This window comes from Mustelus asterias, unplaced genomic scaffold (genome assembly GCF_964213995.1).
Source record: "Mustelus asterias unplaced genomic scaffold, sMusAst1.hap1.1 HAP1_SCAFFOLD_150, whole genome shotgun sequence".
Taxonomy (NCBI): domain Eukaryota; kingdom Metazoa; phylum Chordata; class Chondrichthyes; order Carcharhiniformes; family Triakidae; genus Mustelus; species Mustelus asterias.
Window position 1 is genome coordinate 709,073 of NW_027590172.1, and position 16,578 is coordinate 725,650.

A 16,578-nucleotide genomic window follows, 5' to 3' on the forward strand; every position below is an offset into this window, starting at 1 on the left:
CCGTCTTCTTGAAGCAGATAGGGACCTCAGATTGTTGGAAAGAGAGGTTGAAGATATCTGCGAATACCCCCGCCAGCTGGTCCACGCAGGATCTGAGTGCATGTCCAGGTACCCCATCCGGGCCAGTTGCTTTCCGTGGTTGACCTTCAAGAAAGCTGCTCTGACATCTGCAAAAGTGACCCCAGATCCAGGTTCATCCAGGGCTTCCAGGGTGGAGGGCATGCTCTCGCTGACCTCTTGCTCAAAATGGGCGTAGAATGCACTGAGCTTGGAACCAGCGGTTTTACATGCCTTTATCTTGTAGCCTGTTACGGCTTGCAGACCTTGCCATAGTCGACGGGGGTCGGTGTGGCTAGCCTGCGACTCTAGCTTGGTCCAATATTGTCTTTTGGCATCTTTGATAAATCTCCTTAGATCGCATCTGGCTTTCTTGTATAGGTCAGTGTTGCCTGACTTGAACGCCTCAGACCTGGACTTCAGCAAGCAGTGGATATCCCTGTTCATCCATGTTTTCCGGTTGGGGAACACACAGATTTGCTTCTTTGGCACACAGTCTTCTACACACTTACTAATGAAGTCGGTTACCGTAGTGGCGTACTCGTTCAGGCTGGTCGCAGAGTTTTTAAACACTGACCAGTCCACTGACTCTAAGCAGCCCCGTAGGAGATCATCTGATTCCTCAGACCAACATTGTACGACTCTCTTCACTTGAACATTGCAAAAGGCCAAGGATGGACATGTGGACAGGAAGGCAGGGTGGTGTTTTGAAGTGGCAAATGACAGGAAGCCTAGGTCCTGCCCCTTTACCTCCTCCCTGCTCACCATCCCAGGTTCTAAACACCCCTTTCAGGTGAAGCAGCGCTTCACATGTACCTCCTTCAGTCTGGTCTATTGCATTCGCTGCTGTCAATGCGGTCTACTCTACATCGAAGAGACCAAAGTAGGCTGGGTGACCACTTTGCTGAATACCTTTGGTCTGTTCACAAGCAGGACCCAGACCTTCCTGTCATTTGCCACTTCAACACCACCCTGCTCTCTTGTCCACATGTCCATCCTTAGCCTTTTGCAATGTTTCAGTGAACGCCAACGCAAAGTGGTGGAACAGCACCTCATCTTCCGATTGGGCACTTTACAGCCTTCTGGACTGAACATTAACTTCAGAGCATTAACACTCCCCTCCACATACACCCCATTTCCATTTATTTTATTTTGTTTCTTCTTTTCATCTCATTTATCCATTTTTATCATCCTTCTTTCTCTCTTCCATTTTCCACTTCTCCATTCCTGCTCTCCTTCTTGCCCCCCCCCCCCTCCTCCCCCCAATCCCCCTTCAGGGCAGGACCATCTGTACCGTTATTCACACATTCTGATCCCTTAATGGACACTTTTAGCACCTCTCTCAGCCATCTTTATCCTCTTATACATTCTCTTTGTCCTTTTACAGCTCCCCTCCCCCACCCCATCGTATAAATCTTTTCTGATTTTCTTTGCCCTTAGCTCTGACGAAGGGTCACCCAGACTGGAAACGTTGGCTCTATTCTCTCCCCACAGATGCTGAACGACCTGCTGAAATTTTCCAACATTTTCTGATTTTGTTTCAGATTCCAGCATCTGCAGTGGGTGGAGCTCCGGGGTCCCGGTGACCAGGAGATGACTGACGGGTTAATGGATGCTCCCTTCAGAGGGGGGAAGGTGCTGCAGGGCGAATGTGTGGCCATCCGAATAACAGAAGAAAAAGATAATCAGAATTAGGAGCAGGAGGAGGCGGTTCGACCCACCGAGGCAGCTCTACCATTCATTAAACTCATGTCTCATCTGATCATTGTCTTTTCCTCCAGCGCCGACTTCCCTAACCCATGACTCCCTTGCAGTTGAAATGGTGGAGAACGCATTCTTGAATATACTGAATGAAGCAGCCTTGACTGCTCACTGGGGGAGAGAATTCCACAGGCTGTTGTTCCACAGGGATCTTCATCAATTGGGCCAGTGGGCTGACCAATGGCAGATGGAGTTTAATTTGGACAAACTTGAGGTGATGCATTTTGGTAGATTGAACCAGGGCAGGACTTACTCAGTTAATGGTAGGGTGTTGGAGAGAGTTACAGAACAAAGAGATCTAAGGGTACATGTTCATAGTTCCTTGAAAGTGGAGTCACAGATGGACAGAGTGGTGAAGAAGACATTCGGCATGCTTGGTTTCATTGGTCAGAACATTGAATACAGGAGTTGGGACATCTTGTTGAAGTTGTACAAGACATTGGTAAGGCCCCACTTGGAATACTGTGTTCAGTTCTGGTCACCCTATTATAGAAAGGAGATTATTAAACTAAAAAGAGTGCAGAAAAGATTTACTAGGATGCTCCTGGAACTTGATGGTTTGGATTATATGGAGAGGCTGGATTGAGTGGGATTTTTTTCTCTGGAGCGTAGGAGGCTGAGGAGTGATCTATCATAGAGTCATAGAAACCCTACAGTGTAAAAAGAGGTCATTGGGCCCATCGAGTCTGCACTGACCACAATCCCACCCAGGCCCTACCCCCATATCCCTACATATTTACCCGCTAATCCCTCTAACCTACGCATCTCAGTACACTAAGGGGCAATTTTAGCATGGCCAATCAACCTAACCCGCACATCTTTGGACTGATCTGAAAGAGGTCTAAAAATAATGGGAGGCACAGATCAGCTAGATAGTCAATATCTTTTCCCAAAAGTAGGGGAGTCGAAAACTAGAGGGCATAGGTTTAAGGTGAGAGGGGAGAGATATAAAAATGTCCAGAGGAGCAATTATTTCACACAGAGGGTGGTGAGTGTCTGGAACAAGCTGCCAGAGGTAGTAGTAGAGGTGGATACAATTTTGTCTTTTGAAAAGCATTTAGATAGTTACATGGATAAGATGGATATCGAGGGATATGGGCAAAATGAGGGCAATTGGGATTAGTTTAGAGGTTTAAAAAAAAAGGGCGGTATGGACAAGTTGGGCCGAAGGGCCTGTTTCCATGCTGTAAACCTCTATCACTCTATTGGTCCTCAGAGAAGCAATTTCTCCTCATCTCTGTCTTCGAACCTTATTTTTAAATTAACCTGCAGTTCTAGATTCCCCGTTGAGGAGAAACGTTCTTTTGGGACTTACCTTGTCAAGCACCCACACACAATCTTACATGCTTCAGTAAGTTCATCTCTCATTTATCTAAAATTTAATGAGTACAGATGCACCCGACCCAAACTTTCTTCATAAAACAAACACATTTGTGCTTGGAATCAGCCAAGTGAAACTTGTCTGATCTGCTCCCAGTTAAACATATTGATCATACATAGAAACATAGAAGATAGGAGCAGGAGGAGGCCTCATCCGCCATTCATCACGATCATGGCTGATCATCCAACTCAACAGCCTAATCCTGCTTTTTCCTCATAACCTTTGATCCCATTCGCCCCAAGTGCTATATCAGCTGCCTCTTGAATACATTCACTGTTTTGGCATCAACTACTTCCTGTGGTCATGAATTCCACAGACTCACCACTCTTTGGGTGACGAAATGTCTCCTCACCTCCATCCTAAATGGCCTACCCCAAATCCTCAGACTGTAAGTAATCTTAAATAATCCTATGACAGGAAACAGGAGGAGAGAAAGTTACAAATTTCTACCCTGGACTGACTGATGGATTTTGATAACTCTTTTTACAGGGGGTTGCAAGGGGAGGATTTACACAGCAATCTCAAACAAAGAAAAATGCTTCTCTCATAATTTCTAACCACAGTTGACAAATGACTCTTGTAATCTCCTTTTACAGGGAGTTAGAAGATTTGATGACTGCAATTATTCTCTGATTCCAGTACTTCTGATATCTTTCCAGCTGCAGGCTCCAGTAGGGGGTTTTAAAATTGAAAAACAGTGCAATTGTTCCAGAGGTGAGTATTATTGAACATTCTTCTACAATTCAGTGAAGTTTAAAGTTTATTTGTTAGTCACAAGGAAGGCTTACATTAACACTGCAATGAAGTTACTGTGAAATTCCCCTCGTCGCCACAGTCCGGCGCCTGTTCGCATCAATGCACCGAACCAGTACGTCTTTCAGACTGTGGGAGGAAACCGGAGCACCCGGAGGAAACCCATGCAGACATGGGGAGAATGTGCAAACTCCACACAGACAGTGACCCGAGATTGGAATTGAACCCGGGTCCCTGGTGCTGTGAGGCAGCAGTGCTAACCACTGTGCCACCGTGCCGCCGTTCAGAGTTTTTAGTGCTGTGCTCTGTTATCTGTGAGAGGTTTCATGGCTCTGGGACTGGTGTGATTCACCAGCGAGTTCACACTGGGGAGTGTGTGGGAAGGGATTCAGTCGGTTATCCAATCACAGAATCTACAGCACGGAGACAGGCCCATTGGCGCAAACTGGTCCACGCTGACCAAAATGCCCATTCAAGCTAATCCCATTTACCTGCATTTGGCCCATATCTCTCTAAACCTTTTCAATCCATGTATGTGTCCAAATGCCTTTTAAATGTTGTCAATGTCGCTGCCTCAACCGCTTCCTCTGGCAGATCATTCCACATACATACCACCCTCTGTGTAAAAAAAAAGTTGCTCCTCAGGTTCCCATTAATTCTTTCATCTCTTAACTTAAACCTATGCCCTCTCTCTCGATTCCCCAACCCTGGGAAAAAGACTGAGGGCGTGATTTTACCATTGCATTGCGCCCGTTTTCAGGCGCAAAACGTGGCAAAGTTGGGTGTGAGGCGAATACCACGATCCGCATCCATGCCAACTTCCCCTTTACCAATGCCCGAAACTGGCGCAATGGCGATTTCAATGCATTTGCATGCATTTAAATGGAATTAATGGGCTGCCTGCCCAACTTTACCAGAACTTGCCCCTTTACCACCGCGTTCACCAATCCCGAATCAGCACGAACCAGACATGCTCAATGTAAGTCCGATTCGGGCGCTCCCTCAGTGAGGGTTAGTGAGGAGGTAAGTACATGGCATCCAACGGCTCTCTGCTTCTCATGGGTGTCCTGTATTGTGGCCATTTTCTGTCCCGGGTCGGTGGCGGCTTTGCGAGTGTGTGGGGGGTGTGGGGGCTGTTGCTCTGCAGGGTCTTCGATATTTGTCTTACAGCACAGACCCAGGTCTCAGCACTGACCTCAGGTCTTGCAGTGCTGCTGGGTCCTAGTGCAGTCAGCTCACTTCCAGCTGAAGGATGTGCACAAAGCCCTTGCAAATTGCACTGCTGCAGCCTCTCAACTTTGCAAGGAGCTGTGTTTGTGGGGAGCATGTGGCTGGGGGAATTGGGGGGGCTGTGAGTGTGGGAAGCATGTCGCTGGGGGAATTGGGGGGCTGTGATTGTGGGGAGCATGTGGCTGGGGAAATTGGGGGGCTGTGATTGTGGGGAGCATGTGGCTGGGGAAATTGGGGGGGCAGGGGGGCAGTGATTGTGGGGAGCATGTGGCTGGGTGAATTTGGAGGTGGGGGAACTGTGATTGTGGAGAGCATGTGGCTGGGGGAATTGGGGGGCGGGGGGGCTGTGATTGTGGATGTGCTAGGGGCAAGCAGCGTTGCATAACTTCCATATTTGTTCCTCTTCTCCCAACCTCCCCCCCCCCGCCCCCCCCCCCACCCCCTTCAGAGTGACGAGATGGATTTTGCAATGCAACCAATCGATCTTGCTGTTCTTTTGGTTGCTGCTGGAGCTGAAGAAGAGGAGCAGGAGGATGAATTGTGGGCACAGGAGGCCCGGGCCTTACCACTTGCAGGACCAAAGGGAGACGACCACCAGAATGAGGAGGTGTCCGCCATTCACCCAGAGGGGGGGTGTAGGAGAAGGAAGGAGCGGAGACCCCGGCGGTTCCGTGCACGAGTGTCTTTCGAGCAGATGTCAGACTCCACGTGCCGCCGCCGTCTCCGGCTCCGAAAGGAGACCATGCGACACCTGTGCAACCTGTTGCAGGACCTGGCACCTCGAGGCAGTGGGGGGCACCCACTCTCAGTGGCTGTCAAATTGACGGCCACTCTGAACTTCTATGCGACTGGTTCTTTCCAGACCCCTAGCGGAGATGTCTGTGGCATCTCCCAATCGTCCGTGCACACCTGTGTGAGGCAGGTCACTGAAGCCCTGTATGCCTGGGCTGGGCAGTACATCAAATTTAACCTGTACCAGGCCCATCAGGAAGCCCGGGCTGCAGGGTTCGCTGCCATTGCGGGGATGCCGAACGTGCAGGGGGTAATCGATTGCACGCACGTCGCCCTCAAGGCCCCGCTACAGAATCCACAAAGATTTGTTAATCGGAAGGGGTTCCACTCCCTGAAGGTTCAGCTAGTGTGTGACCATAACATGACCATCATGCACGTCTGTGCCAGACATCCAGGCAGCGTTCATGACAGCTTCATCGTCAGGAGCTCAGACATCCCAGAGGCATTCGAGGAGGAGCCCAGGCTGCGGGGGTGGCTCCTGGGTGATATGGGTTACCCGCTTCAGACATGGCTGATGACGCCTGTGCAGAGGCCTGTGTCTGAGGCAGAGATCCACTATAATGAGGCCCATGGAGCCACCCGCGCGATAGTGGAAAGGTGCATTGGGCTCCTCAAGACGCGATTCCGGTGCCTGGACCAATCCGGAGGGGCCCTCCAGTACAGCCCCCTGATTTCCTCCCGCATAGTGGTGGTGTGCTGTGCCCTGCACAATCTGGCTCTGCAGCGAGGTGAACTCTTGGAGGAGAAAGAGGACATGAAGGATGAGCAGCCGGAGGAGGAGGAAGAAGAGCACACCTTGGAACACCAGCCAGGTGGTGGAGGGCTGACAGCTCAGATGAAGCATGTGAGGGCAACAAGGGAGGCCCTGATAACCAGGTGGTTCAGTCGCTAGGGGATGGTGATTGTGGGTTCCATTCTCACCCCCTCCCCCACCTCCCCTGCCAAAAATACCTTCTATATATCCTGCACATTGTCACACCAGAGTGGTGGGTCTGGGTACTCTGTGTTAGTGGGGTTTTTGGCAGGCAGGAGGGTGATGACGACTCGCTAAACACCATTATGATGATGCTCTGGTGCAAACTAGTCTGACTCCTACCTGAGCTCCACATGCACACTGGCACCTGGGCCCACGTCTGTGTAGTGGGTAAGGGATCTGAAACCCCCATACAGGGCCCTGGGGGGAGTGGGGTGGGCTATGGGAGGAATCGCCCGTGGGGTCTGTGAAACCAATGTCTTCCTTTTCTCAGGGACATGGCATTGAGGGGCCTCCCCAACTGACATCAGCATGAGGATCCGTCGGGTGATCATCAATGGGACAGAAATCATAATCGAGACAATTAGTCACAGTTGGGTGGCAAAAAAACTTTTATTTACAATAAAGGTGTTTAGATAAGCTGTTGTAACATAAAAAACTTGTGAACAGAAAACGTTAAGGTGCTGACATTTCTTTTTAACTAGTGCAGCCCTTCGCCCGTGCAATCTCAGTCCAACTACAACTCCCTAACCGTACGTGGCCGACCACGATGTCTCAGTGACTCCCCAGACTGTACATCAGAGGTGGAGGGGGCCAGCTGCCATGGCGGACTTCCTCAGGGGGCCCTGGACGTTGAAGGCCCTGGCCTACTTCTAGGTGTCTGGGATGTTTCCGTGACATCCTCTTCATCCCGCTGTCCCTGAGTTCCCCGGTGTCAGGAAGGGGGGAGTCAGACGGTGTTGCCACAGTCTCCTGGCTGTAAGGCCCCGCCATGGGCTCGAGCCCTTCCTCCTCCCTTGGAGTTCCTGTTGGCCCCGGGTCACTCCATGGGACAGTGGTGCTTCTGCAGTGAGCTCCAGAAGCTACGGTGTCACCTGGCACTGCCAGTCCTGGAGGACCACCTGCGTCCTACCCATGGTGATCGACCCCTCTGCGATGGCCACTCGAGTCGGCGGCCATCTCTCAATGGTCGCAGCAAGTGCCCTCTGAGACTGGGCCACACTCTGCAAGCTCTCAGCCGTGGCCCTCTGAGACTGGGCCACGTTCTCAAGGGTTGCTGCCATAGCCCGCTGTGTCTCAGTGCTGTCCCGCTGGGTCTCCTGCAAGCTCTCGGGTCTCTCAGCCATGGGCTGCAGAATCTCGAGAAGCCTGTTCAGTCCCTCAGCTGTGGCCTGCTGGGACTCAGAATCGCTTGGAGCCTGCCACTCATGGTGAGGATCCCCTGCCCCAGGTTTTTCACTGCAGTGTTGGCCTGGGAATCACACAAGACAGGCAATAGCTGGTCCACCTGAAAGCTTTGGGACTCCTCCCAACAGCCTCGCAGTTAGTCCAGTGTGGCCGTCAGCCTCTCCTGCATCCCCTGGCTCTGTTGCTGCATCTCCAGCAGCTGAGGGAGAAGTGATCTCAGAGAACCAGCATGTAGCCTGGGGCCAGCTGAGTCCTTGCCGCGGGCAGGCCCCCACTTGCCAGAGGCCTCGGAAGTTCCCTCCTCCACCCGATGTACATTATCAGATGTGTCATGCGCACCAGAGAGTGACCCAGAAGCCTCACCACTAACTGCACCCAACGACGTGTCAGTATCTGGGATGGTGAGTTGTGAGGTGACAGCTGACGCCAAAACAGTGTCACCCTCAGAGTCCCTTCACCCACACCCTCCGAGAACTGATCCGAGCTGCCTGGACCAGGAAGGGCGGGAGCTGTAACCGGGGCCTGTAGTCCAGAATCCCCCAGGGCATCCAGTTCTGTCTCTGCAGCACAGGACACAAGGCTCAATGCAAGGGAGGGAGAGGAATCCGGGATGCCAAACACAGGAGTCACATGTCTCCATTGAACATAGAACAAAGAACCAAGAAAATTACATCACAGGAACAGGCCCTTCGGCCCTCCAAGCCTGTAGCGACCAAGTGCCCATCTGATTTGTAACCCCCTACCCTTCCTGGGACCATATGCCTCTATTCCCATCCCATTCACATAGCTGTTGAGATGCCCTTTAAAGGTCACTATCGTATCTGCATCCACAATCTCCCCCAGCAGCGAGTTCCAGGCACACACTACCCTCTGTGCAAATAAACATGCCTTGTACATCTCCTTTGAACCTTGCCCCTTGCATCCGAACCTCGTGCCCCCGAGAAGTTGCCCCGAAGTGACTGAAGGAATGACAGGTGCTCATGTCTTGATGGCAGCCGAACCATGCTGTCACTGACAGCCCACACCTCCCCTTCTCTGGAGAGCTCCAGCGCCCACTCCTCAAAGGGGGTGAGGACCCGGAGGTCTGGCTCACCACCCCCTGTCTTCGCCCTCTCACGTGTGTCGTGCTCAGTCTCCTTCTGTGGAGACAGAAGGAGTCATGAAATAAATGGTGGCGTGACTCCTGCAGAGTGTCAGGTGGTGGCCCTAAGAGGGCAAACACAGTGGGGCTCATTGGGGGGATAGGAAGGAGGTGCTTGGGGGTCAGGAGCTGGAATCATGCAGGGTGCTGGGGATGGGAGGATCTGGGGACATATGGGGAAGATGCAGAATGGGGTTCACCCCTCACCCTTGCAGCACGGATGGGGTCATTGTCTTTTTTGCAGCACTGCTTCCCGTTTCGGGGGGGCCAGTGCCCTGGAACTGACCAAGGCGGCGACTTCATCCCGGGCTGCATTTCCATCAGCCCCCCTTGGTCTGCATCCTCCTGGGGTGAAGAGGGTGTCCCACCTTGCCTCTGCTGCACCAGCAGTCTCCCCAAGTCGCCCTCAGAAAATCGGGGAGCAGTCGTGTGCTCATCTTCTTCCTGCACTGCCTGCCTGCCTGTCCATTCTTGGGTTTTTAATGGAGCTGCCCCTCGTTAGGGCAGATCAGCTGCAGGCAGTTTGGCAGAACATTCCAGCAAGTTCCATGCAGTTTGTTAGCATTGAGGGGAAGGCAAGTGAGTACTTGCAGGTGTGCTGATAGGGAGGAGGGCAGGGGGTGGATCAGAGCCTCAGTGATTGGGGACAGGGGTGAGAGAGGGAGGTGTCACACAGCCATCGGAGTCGAGGAGATGGCAGCTTTGTGCGGGAGGATCCGGGGGTGGGAGTGAGGGGGAATTACCCTGCCTGATACCTGCAAGGGGGAGGGTGGATCTCTCTGCCTGACATCAGTGAGGGGGAAGGGGGCGTCCGCTGACTCTCTGCCAGAGATTGTTGGGGGGAGGGGGAAGGAGGGGAGGGGGTTGTGATCGGTCTGAGTGGCGGTGCGGGGGGGGGGAGGCAGTGGGGAGATAAGGGGGTCAGTAATGCTGTGGAGGAAGGGCAATGTCTGTGGGGGCCAGGGGGAGGTATTCTCCAGCCCGGGCGCGATGTGGTAGGGGAGCAGCATTCTATCATTTTTCTGCGCATGCGCAGTTGGAAACGCCGATCAGAGCTGCAGGATTTCGGGCGCGATGAGCCCCACCCACAGACTCCTAGACCGTGATTCGGAATCACTGCTTTCTTTTCAGGCAGAGTGTGCATGGGGTCGCCAGAGAACAGGTTTACAAGGATCTGAATCACTCCCAGATTCAGTACTTAGAATCAAAATGGCAAAACCAAACCCAGTGTGTGGTCGAAGCTCTGCCCCTGGCTTTGATGTCCATTGTTACACTGTGTGGTCTGAGCTCTGTACCTGGATTTGATGAATCTGGAGACACTGTGTGGTTTGAGCTCTGCCCCTGGATTTGATGTCGATGGACACACTGTGTGTGGTCTGAACGTACCTGATGAAGGAGCAACGCTCTGATCCCAAATATTCATTCTGATAATGAATGGAGGTTAACGGAATGAGAGATGATCTGGTTGAAATTTAAAATTCTTCAGGAGCCTGACAGGGTAGATGGTCAGTAAAGGTTGCCCCTGGCTGAGGATGGGGGCACATTCAGAAAAAGTGGCTGACCAAATGGGACTGAGATGCCGAGGAATTTCTTCACTCAAGAGCTGTGAATCTTTAGAATTTTCTACTCCAGCAGCAACAACTTAAAGGGTCAAGGATAACAGACAGATGTGAACACCATCACCTCAAGTTCCCCTCCAACTCACACACTGCCCTGACTTGTCTGACATTCAGTACTGGATGAACAGTAATTTCCTTCATTGAAATCTTGCGCAGGCACAATGAAGTCAATGAAAAAAGACCTACACTGGAGACCAGGGACTAACTTCTACAACCAACACCCACTTTGTTACAAACTGGCTCTGAATTGGTGCGCCTGTGTTTCTGGACCTGGTTCGTCAGCAACATCCGCAATAAAATAATAGCAAAATACTACAGCTGCTGGAAATCTAAAATAAAAAGAGAAAATGTCAGAAATACTCAGCAGGCCAGGCAGTACCTGTGGAGAGAGAAACACAGTTAACGTTTCAGTATGTGTGGAAATAATTAAATTGAATAAAAATGGTGAAGAGCTTGATGGTCCAAATACACTCAGAAATGGAAGAGAAGTGGACAATAGCACGGGAAAAACAACTCCTGACTGTGAAAGATTCTGTGGAAAGATAAAGCTGTTAAGCCTGCAGTACATGGTCAGAGAACGGGCAGCTATGGGAACCTCATTCAGACACAGTAGGCAGATTAACAGTAAAATACGAAACACAGCTAAAATACACCCAACACACAGAGGAAGTCAGACAATGGCAGAGAGGTGGGCAGCATGGTGGCACAGTGGTTAGCACTACTGCCAGAGACCCGGGTTCAATTCCGGCCTCTGATCACTGTCTGTGTGGAGTTTGCACATTCTCCCCGTGTCTGCGTGGGTTTCCTCCAGGTGCTCCAGTTTCCTCCCATAGTCCAAAGATGTACGGGTTAGGTTGATTGGTCATGCTCAATCAGTGTCAGGGGGATTAACAGGGAAAATATGCGAGGTTACGGGAATAGGGCCTGGGTGGGATTGTGGTCGGTGCAGTCTCCTTCTGCACTGTAAGGATTCTATGGATTCTAGGTGATCAGGGAGGGCAGAGGTGAAACAGAGCCATGGATGGATATGGATTCACATCCACAGTAAAGGAGTCAGACCAGCCTCAGAGACATGGAACCTCTCTCAGATACCAGCACCTCTCACAGCACCAAAAACTCTAAACTGTAGAGCAATGGTCAAAAATACTCAATTGTGAAACACTTTCACTGTTTTCTGTTTTAAAATCTCCTCCTGGAGACTGTAGCTGAAAAGATATCAGAAACACTGGAGTCAGAGAAAAATCTCCCAGTTGAGGAAATCCCCAGGAAGCGGGGGTGATGTCACCGCACAATTGTGGGTGTGTGATGAGTCACAGACAGGAACACAGAACATCTGGGTCTGCGCAAACCAGTGATCACCACACATTATGGAGGATGTGAGGCTCCTTAGGAGGGTGCAGAAGAGATTTACCAGAATGGTTCAGGGATCAGGGATTATAGTTACAATTTTATGCTGGAGAAAGTGGGGTTCTTCGCCTTGGAGTGAAGGAGATTGAGGGTAGATTTGAGTACAAGATTATAATAGGTGTAGACAAGGTAAGTGAGGAAAAGCTGTTCCTATCAGCTGAATGTAAAAGAATGACAGGACACAGATTTAAGGTTTTGAGCAAGATCTATAGAGCAGATATGAGAATGAAATATTAAACAGTGAGTGGTAATGACCTGGAACTCAATGCTTACTCCAAAACGGAGATCCTATCTAGGTCCTGGTGAATCGAGTTATTCTACAAGATTCTGATGTGATGTTTGGAAGTTTTCTGTCTGCAAATTCACTTCGAATACCCTGCAAAGAAGATTACAAAATTCATCACTGGCAGTCCAGGATAGAAATTCACAACACTCTCTTCTCCTGCTCCCTGGTCCAGGATGTCCACACCAATTCCCTATTGCACACTGCATCTTGTCATCATCAGCAGTCCCTCGATTCGAGGAGGGCGTCTACTCGGTGCTGAGTTTCTGCCATGGGTCTTCATGTGACTGAACTGAGCCGCAGATCTATAGATACATGGAGCAGGAGGTTCCATGAGGGAGTGGGATCTGGAGAGCAGGATTTGTTTCCCTTTCTTTCCGTTGGGACTCAGAGGATTGCTGATGTTTGATGGACAAGTTGTGTCCGTTCTGAACAATGGGGAGCAAGCTCCTCCCACTCATTGACAATATTGCCCCCTACAAAGATGGCAGCCGCGCATGCGGTCTGCTGCACATTGCCCTCAATAAAGATGGCGATCGTTAACCTGGGCCAAACATGAGGAGCTGCAGCCCCGCTCGGTACAAAAAGAGGGAATTGAGACGTTTTTGTTAGGGGTTTGCGTTTGTACAACACGTTTGCAAAACCTCTTCACCCACCCGCCAGATCCATTGCTCGCTGCGAACCTTTAATACCCTCTTACCAATTGTGGAGCCGAGAAAGCCTCTCTCTGTCGCCATTCCCCGCAATGCGCATGTCTCGGTCACAGGTCCCGCCCCTTCATTCACTCCGATTGGTTGGAGGACCAGCTGCTCCCGGTCGGTCCTCCAGCCCCGCCCCCTCTTTCCATTGGTCCGGAATTGCCGTCAATCAGTTCATGAGGCATTGTGACGTGGAGCATGCGCATTGTGACGTGAGCCAGTGCAGTTCATGTCCAGGGACAGGCGCTTGTTTGTCTGATCTTCAGGCGGATAAGCGGAGGCAGCGTTAGGGGCAGTGGGTGGGAGGGGAGGCTCCACACACCCAGTGGAGGCTTCAACACCCCCAATAAGGAACTAGCGGCACCGCCTCAACACCCAACACAACGGCAGCTGCAGCGCTTTCTCCCGGGGCCAGGCCCCAGTGGACAAATGTGGCTTCAGGAAGGAAATGCAGCAATGGGTTTGTTAATGAGAATCATCTTTAACTCACTTCACTGACCCTGGAGCAGGAGGAGAGAATGGGGGGGATTTCTATTCTGCACTCACTGATCTTCCCACTGTTTCTTTCGTAGTCAGGGATTGTTTTTTTCGGCACATTAGTCCATTTCTCTTCTGCTTCTTAGCTTATATTGATAGTCAAATCTACAGCATTTTATTTCCTGTTATTCATTCAAAATACTGCGAAATTTTAACGTTGTGTCTTTCTCCATAGATAAATGAATGTATTGCCAGTTGCCTGTGGGGAAGATGATGTTTGACCTTCTTGAACTGCTACAGTCTGTGTGGTGAAAGTGCTCCCACAATGCTATCGGGTACGGAGTTACAGGTTATTTACCCAGTGTTATATGTCCAAGTCAATGACACTAATTTGTGTTTAGATCACACTTTTGATACAATGCATCATTCCAATACATTTCATGGAAATGTTACAAAACAACATTTGACACTGTGCCACATAAGGAGATGTTAGGGCAGATGATATAAAGATTGATTAAAGAGGTAGATTTTAAGGAGCATCTTAAAGGAGGAAAGTGAGTTAGAAGGAATGGTTTAAGGAGGAAATTCCAGAGCTTGGGGCCCAGGCAACTGAAAGAACAGTCACCAACAGTGAAGTGATTATTAGAAATATTCATGCAGGCTGGAATTAGATAAATACATATTCTGGAGGGTTTTGTGGGTTAGCAAGCACGGGGGTGAAGGGTGAATACCTCTTGGTGTGACTAAGCACACAGGCAGTGGCGTTATTGACATCTCAAGATTACAGGGAGGCTGAATGCAGCAGGACGGCAGGGATTGTTCTTACGTTTTAAGTTGACTCAGTGTCACAAGTAGGGTTGCATTAACACTGCAATGAAGTTACTTGAAAATCCCCTCATCGCCTGTTGGGGTACACTGAGGGAGAATTTAGCATGGCCAATGCACATAAGCAGCACATCTTTCAGACTGTGGGAGCACTCAGAGGAAAGCCACGCAGACACGGGAGAGCATGCAGACTTCGCACAGACAATGACCCAAGCCGGGAATCGAGTCTGGATCCCTGGTGCTGTGAGGCAGCAGTGCTAACCACTGTGCCACCATGCTGCCCTTGTATTAGGACAGTTAAATCCAAATTAACAAGTAATGGATAAGAGTTTCCACGTCACAATGGAATTGATGAGAGTTCCAGATGAGCTGAGACTGGGGTCAAGTCGGGTAATGTCACTGAGGTGGAAATAGGATGGTTTTGATGATGATGTGGATATGTGGCTGAAAGCTCATCTTATAGTGAAATATTTCACCATGGTTGTGAACAGCCTGGTTCAGCCTCTCACAGTTGCCAGGAAGAGGGATAGAGTTGCTGGTGAGGGATGGAGTTTGTAGTGGAGATGGAAGACAATGGGTTCAGACTTCCCAGTATTTAATATGGAAGAAATTTCTGATCTTTTATTCCTGGAAGTCAGATAAGTCAGGATGGTGTGTGAGTTGGAGGGGAACTTGGAGCTGATGGTGTTCACATCTACCTGCTACCCTGGTCCTTCTTGATGGTGGAGGTTGAGGACTTGGGATATTCTGTCAAAATTCTTGTCGAGATGTAGATGCATAAAATTCCTCTTCTCCATCCCTGGCCTCTCCTATTTCTCTCTGTCTCCTCCCACAGTGCCCAGTGTCTTGTGTAGAGCCAGACTAGGTGCAGGTTTTCTTCCCTGAAGGACATTGAGGCAATTGTGTTTTTATGACAATCCAGCAGTTTTTATAGTCACTTATTCCTCGTGCAGGACCCACAAATTACCAGGTTCATTCAGCTCAATTTCACAACCTGCCTTTGTGTTTTTCTGGGTGTTCTCTCACTCCCTTTTTTCTGTTTTAAATCAATTTCACAGGGTTTCAGAAGAAGAGAATGATATCAGAACCTGATGGAGTTGCCCAATTTATTGAAATCTTAAAATCATCAGATTTTGAACATGGAAGAAAAAAGCACCATTCACAGTGGAGAGAAACTGTACATGTGTTGTGTGTGTGGAGAAGGCTTCAACCAATCATCTGGCCTTTGGGAACATAATTGCAGTCACAACAGGGAGATGGCATGGAAATGTGGGGACTGTGGAAAGGAATTCAATTACCCATCTCTGCTGGAAACTCATCGACGCAGTCACACTGGGGAGAGGCCATTCATCTGTTCCCAGTGTGGGAAGGGATTTGCTCACTCATCCACTCTGCTGAGACACCAGCAAATTCACACTGGGACGAGGCCATTCACCTGCTCTGTGTGTGGGAAAGGATTCAGTCGGTCATCCAGTCTACTGACACACCAGCGAGTTCACACTGGCGAAAAGCCATTCACCTGCTCCCGGTGTGAGAAGAGATTCGCTGACTCGTCCAACCTAGCAATACACCGGCGAATTCATGAAGAGGAGAGGCCATTCACTTGCTCCCAGTGTGGGAAGGGATTTAATCAGTCATCCAAATTAACAGTACACCAGCGAATTCACACTGGAGAGAGGCCATTTACTTGCTCTATGTGTGGGAAGAGATTCATTGACTCATCGAACCTAGCAATACACCAGCGAATTCACGAAGAGGAGAGGCCGTTCACTTGCTCCCAGTGTGGGAAGGGATACGTTACCTCATCCACTCTTCTGAGACACCAGCGAATTCACAAGGAACTATTGTGATTTTGTGATTTTCCTCTTGATCATATTCAGACTGAACCATGTTCCTTTGGGTCTGTTTCTGCTGAATTGTAAAATAACTCCAGCTCTGTTTAGGTGTTAATGTAGTTATAGAGTCATAGAGGTTTACAAGCATGGAAACAGGC

At 50.0% G+C, this 16,578-nt stretch overlaps 2 protein-coding genes across 2 annotated transcripts in view; one reads left to right on the plus strand and one right to left on the minus strand.

Annotated features, from left to right (window-relative positions):
* LOC144484979 (uncharacterized) overlaps window positions 1-16,578 on the minus strand; it is a 565,458-nt gene that overhangs the window by 507,866 nt on the left and 41,014 nt on the right. The gene's annotated exons all lie outside the window — the stretch shown is intronic.
* LOC144485001 (uncharacterized) lies at window positions 13,640-16,557 on the plus strand. The gene is made up of 3 exons (XM_078203325.1): window positions 13,640-13,743; window positions 13,996-14,095; window positions 15,644-16,557. Exon 3 carries the CDS (start codon window positions 15,725-15,727, stop codon window positions 16,433-16,435), a length of 711 nt encoding a protein of 236 aa, XP_078059451.1. The 5' UTR covers window positions 13,640-13,743; window positions 13,996-14,095; window positions 15,644-15,724; the 3' UTR covers window positions 16,436-16,557.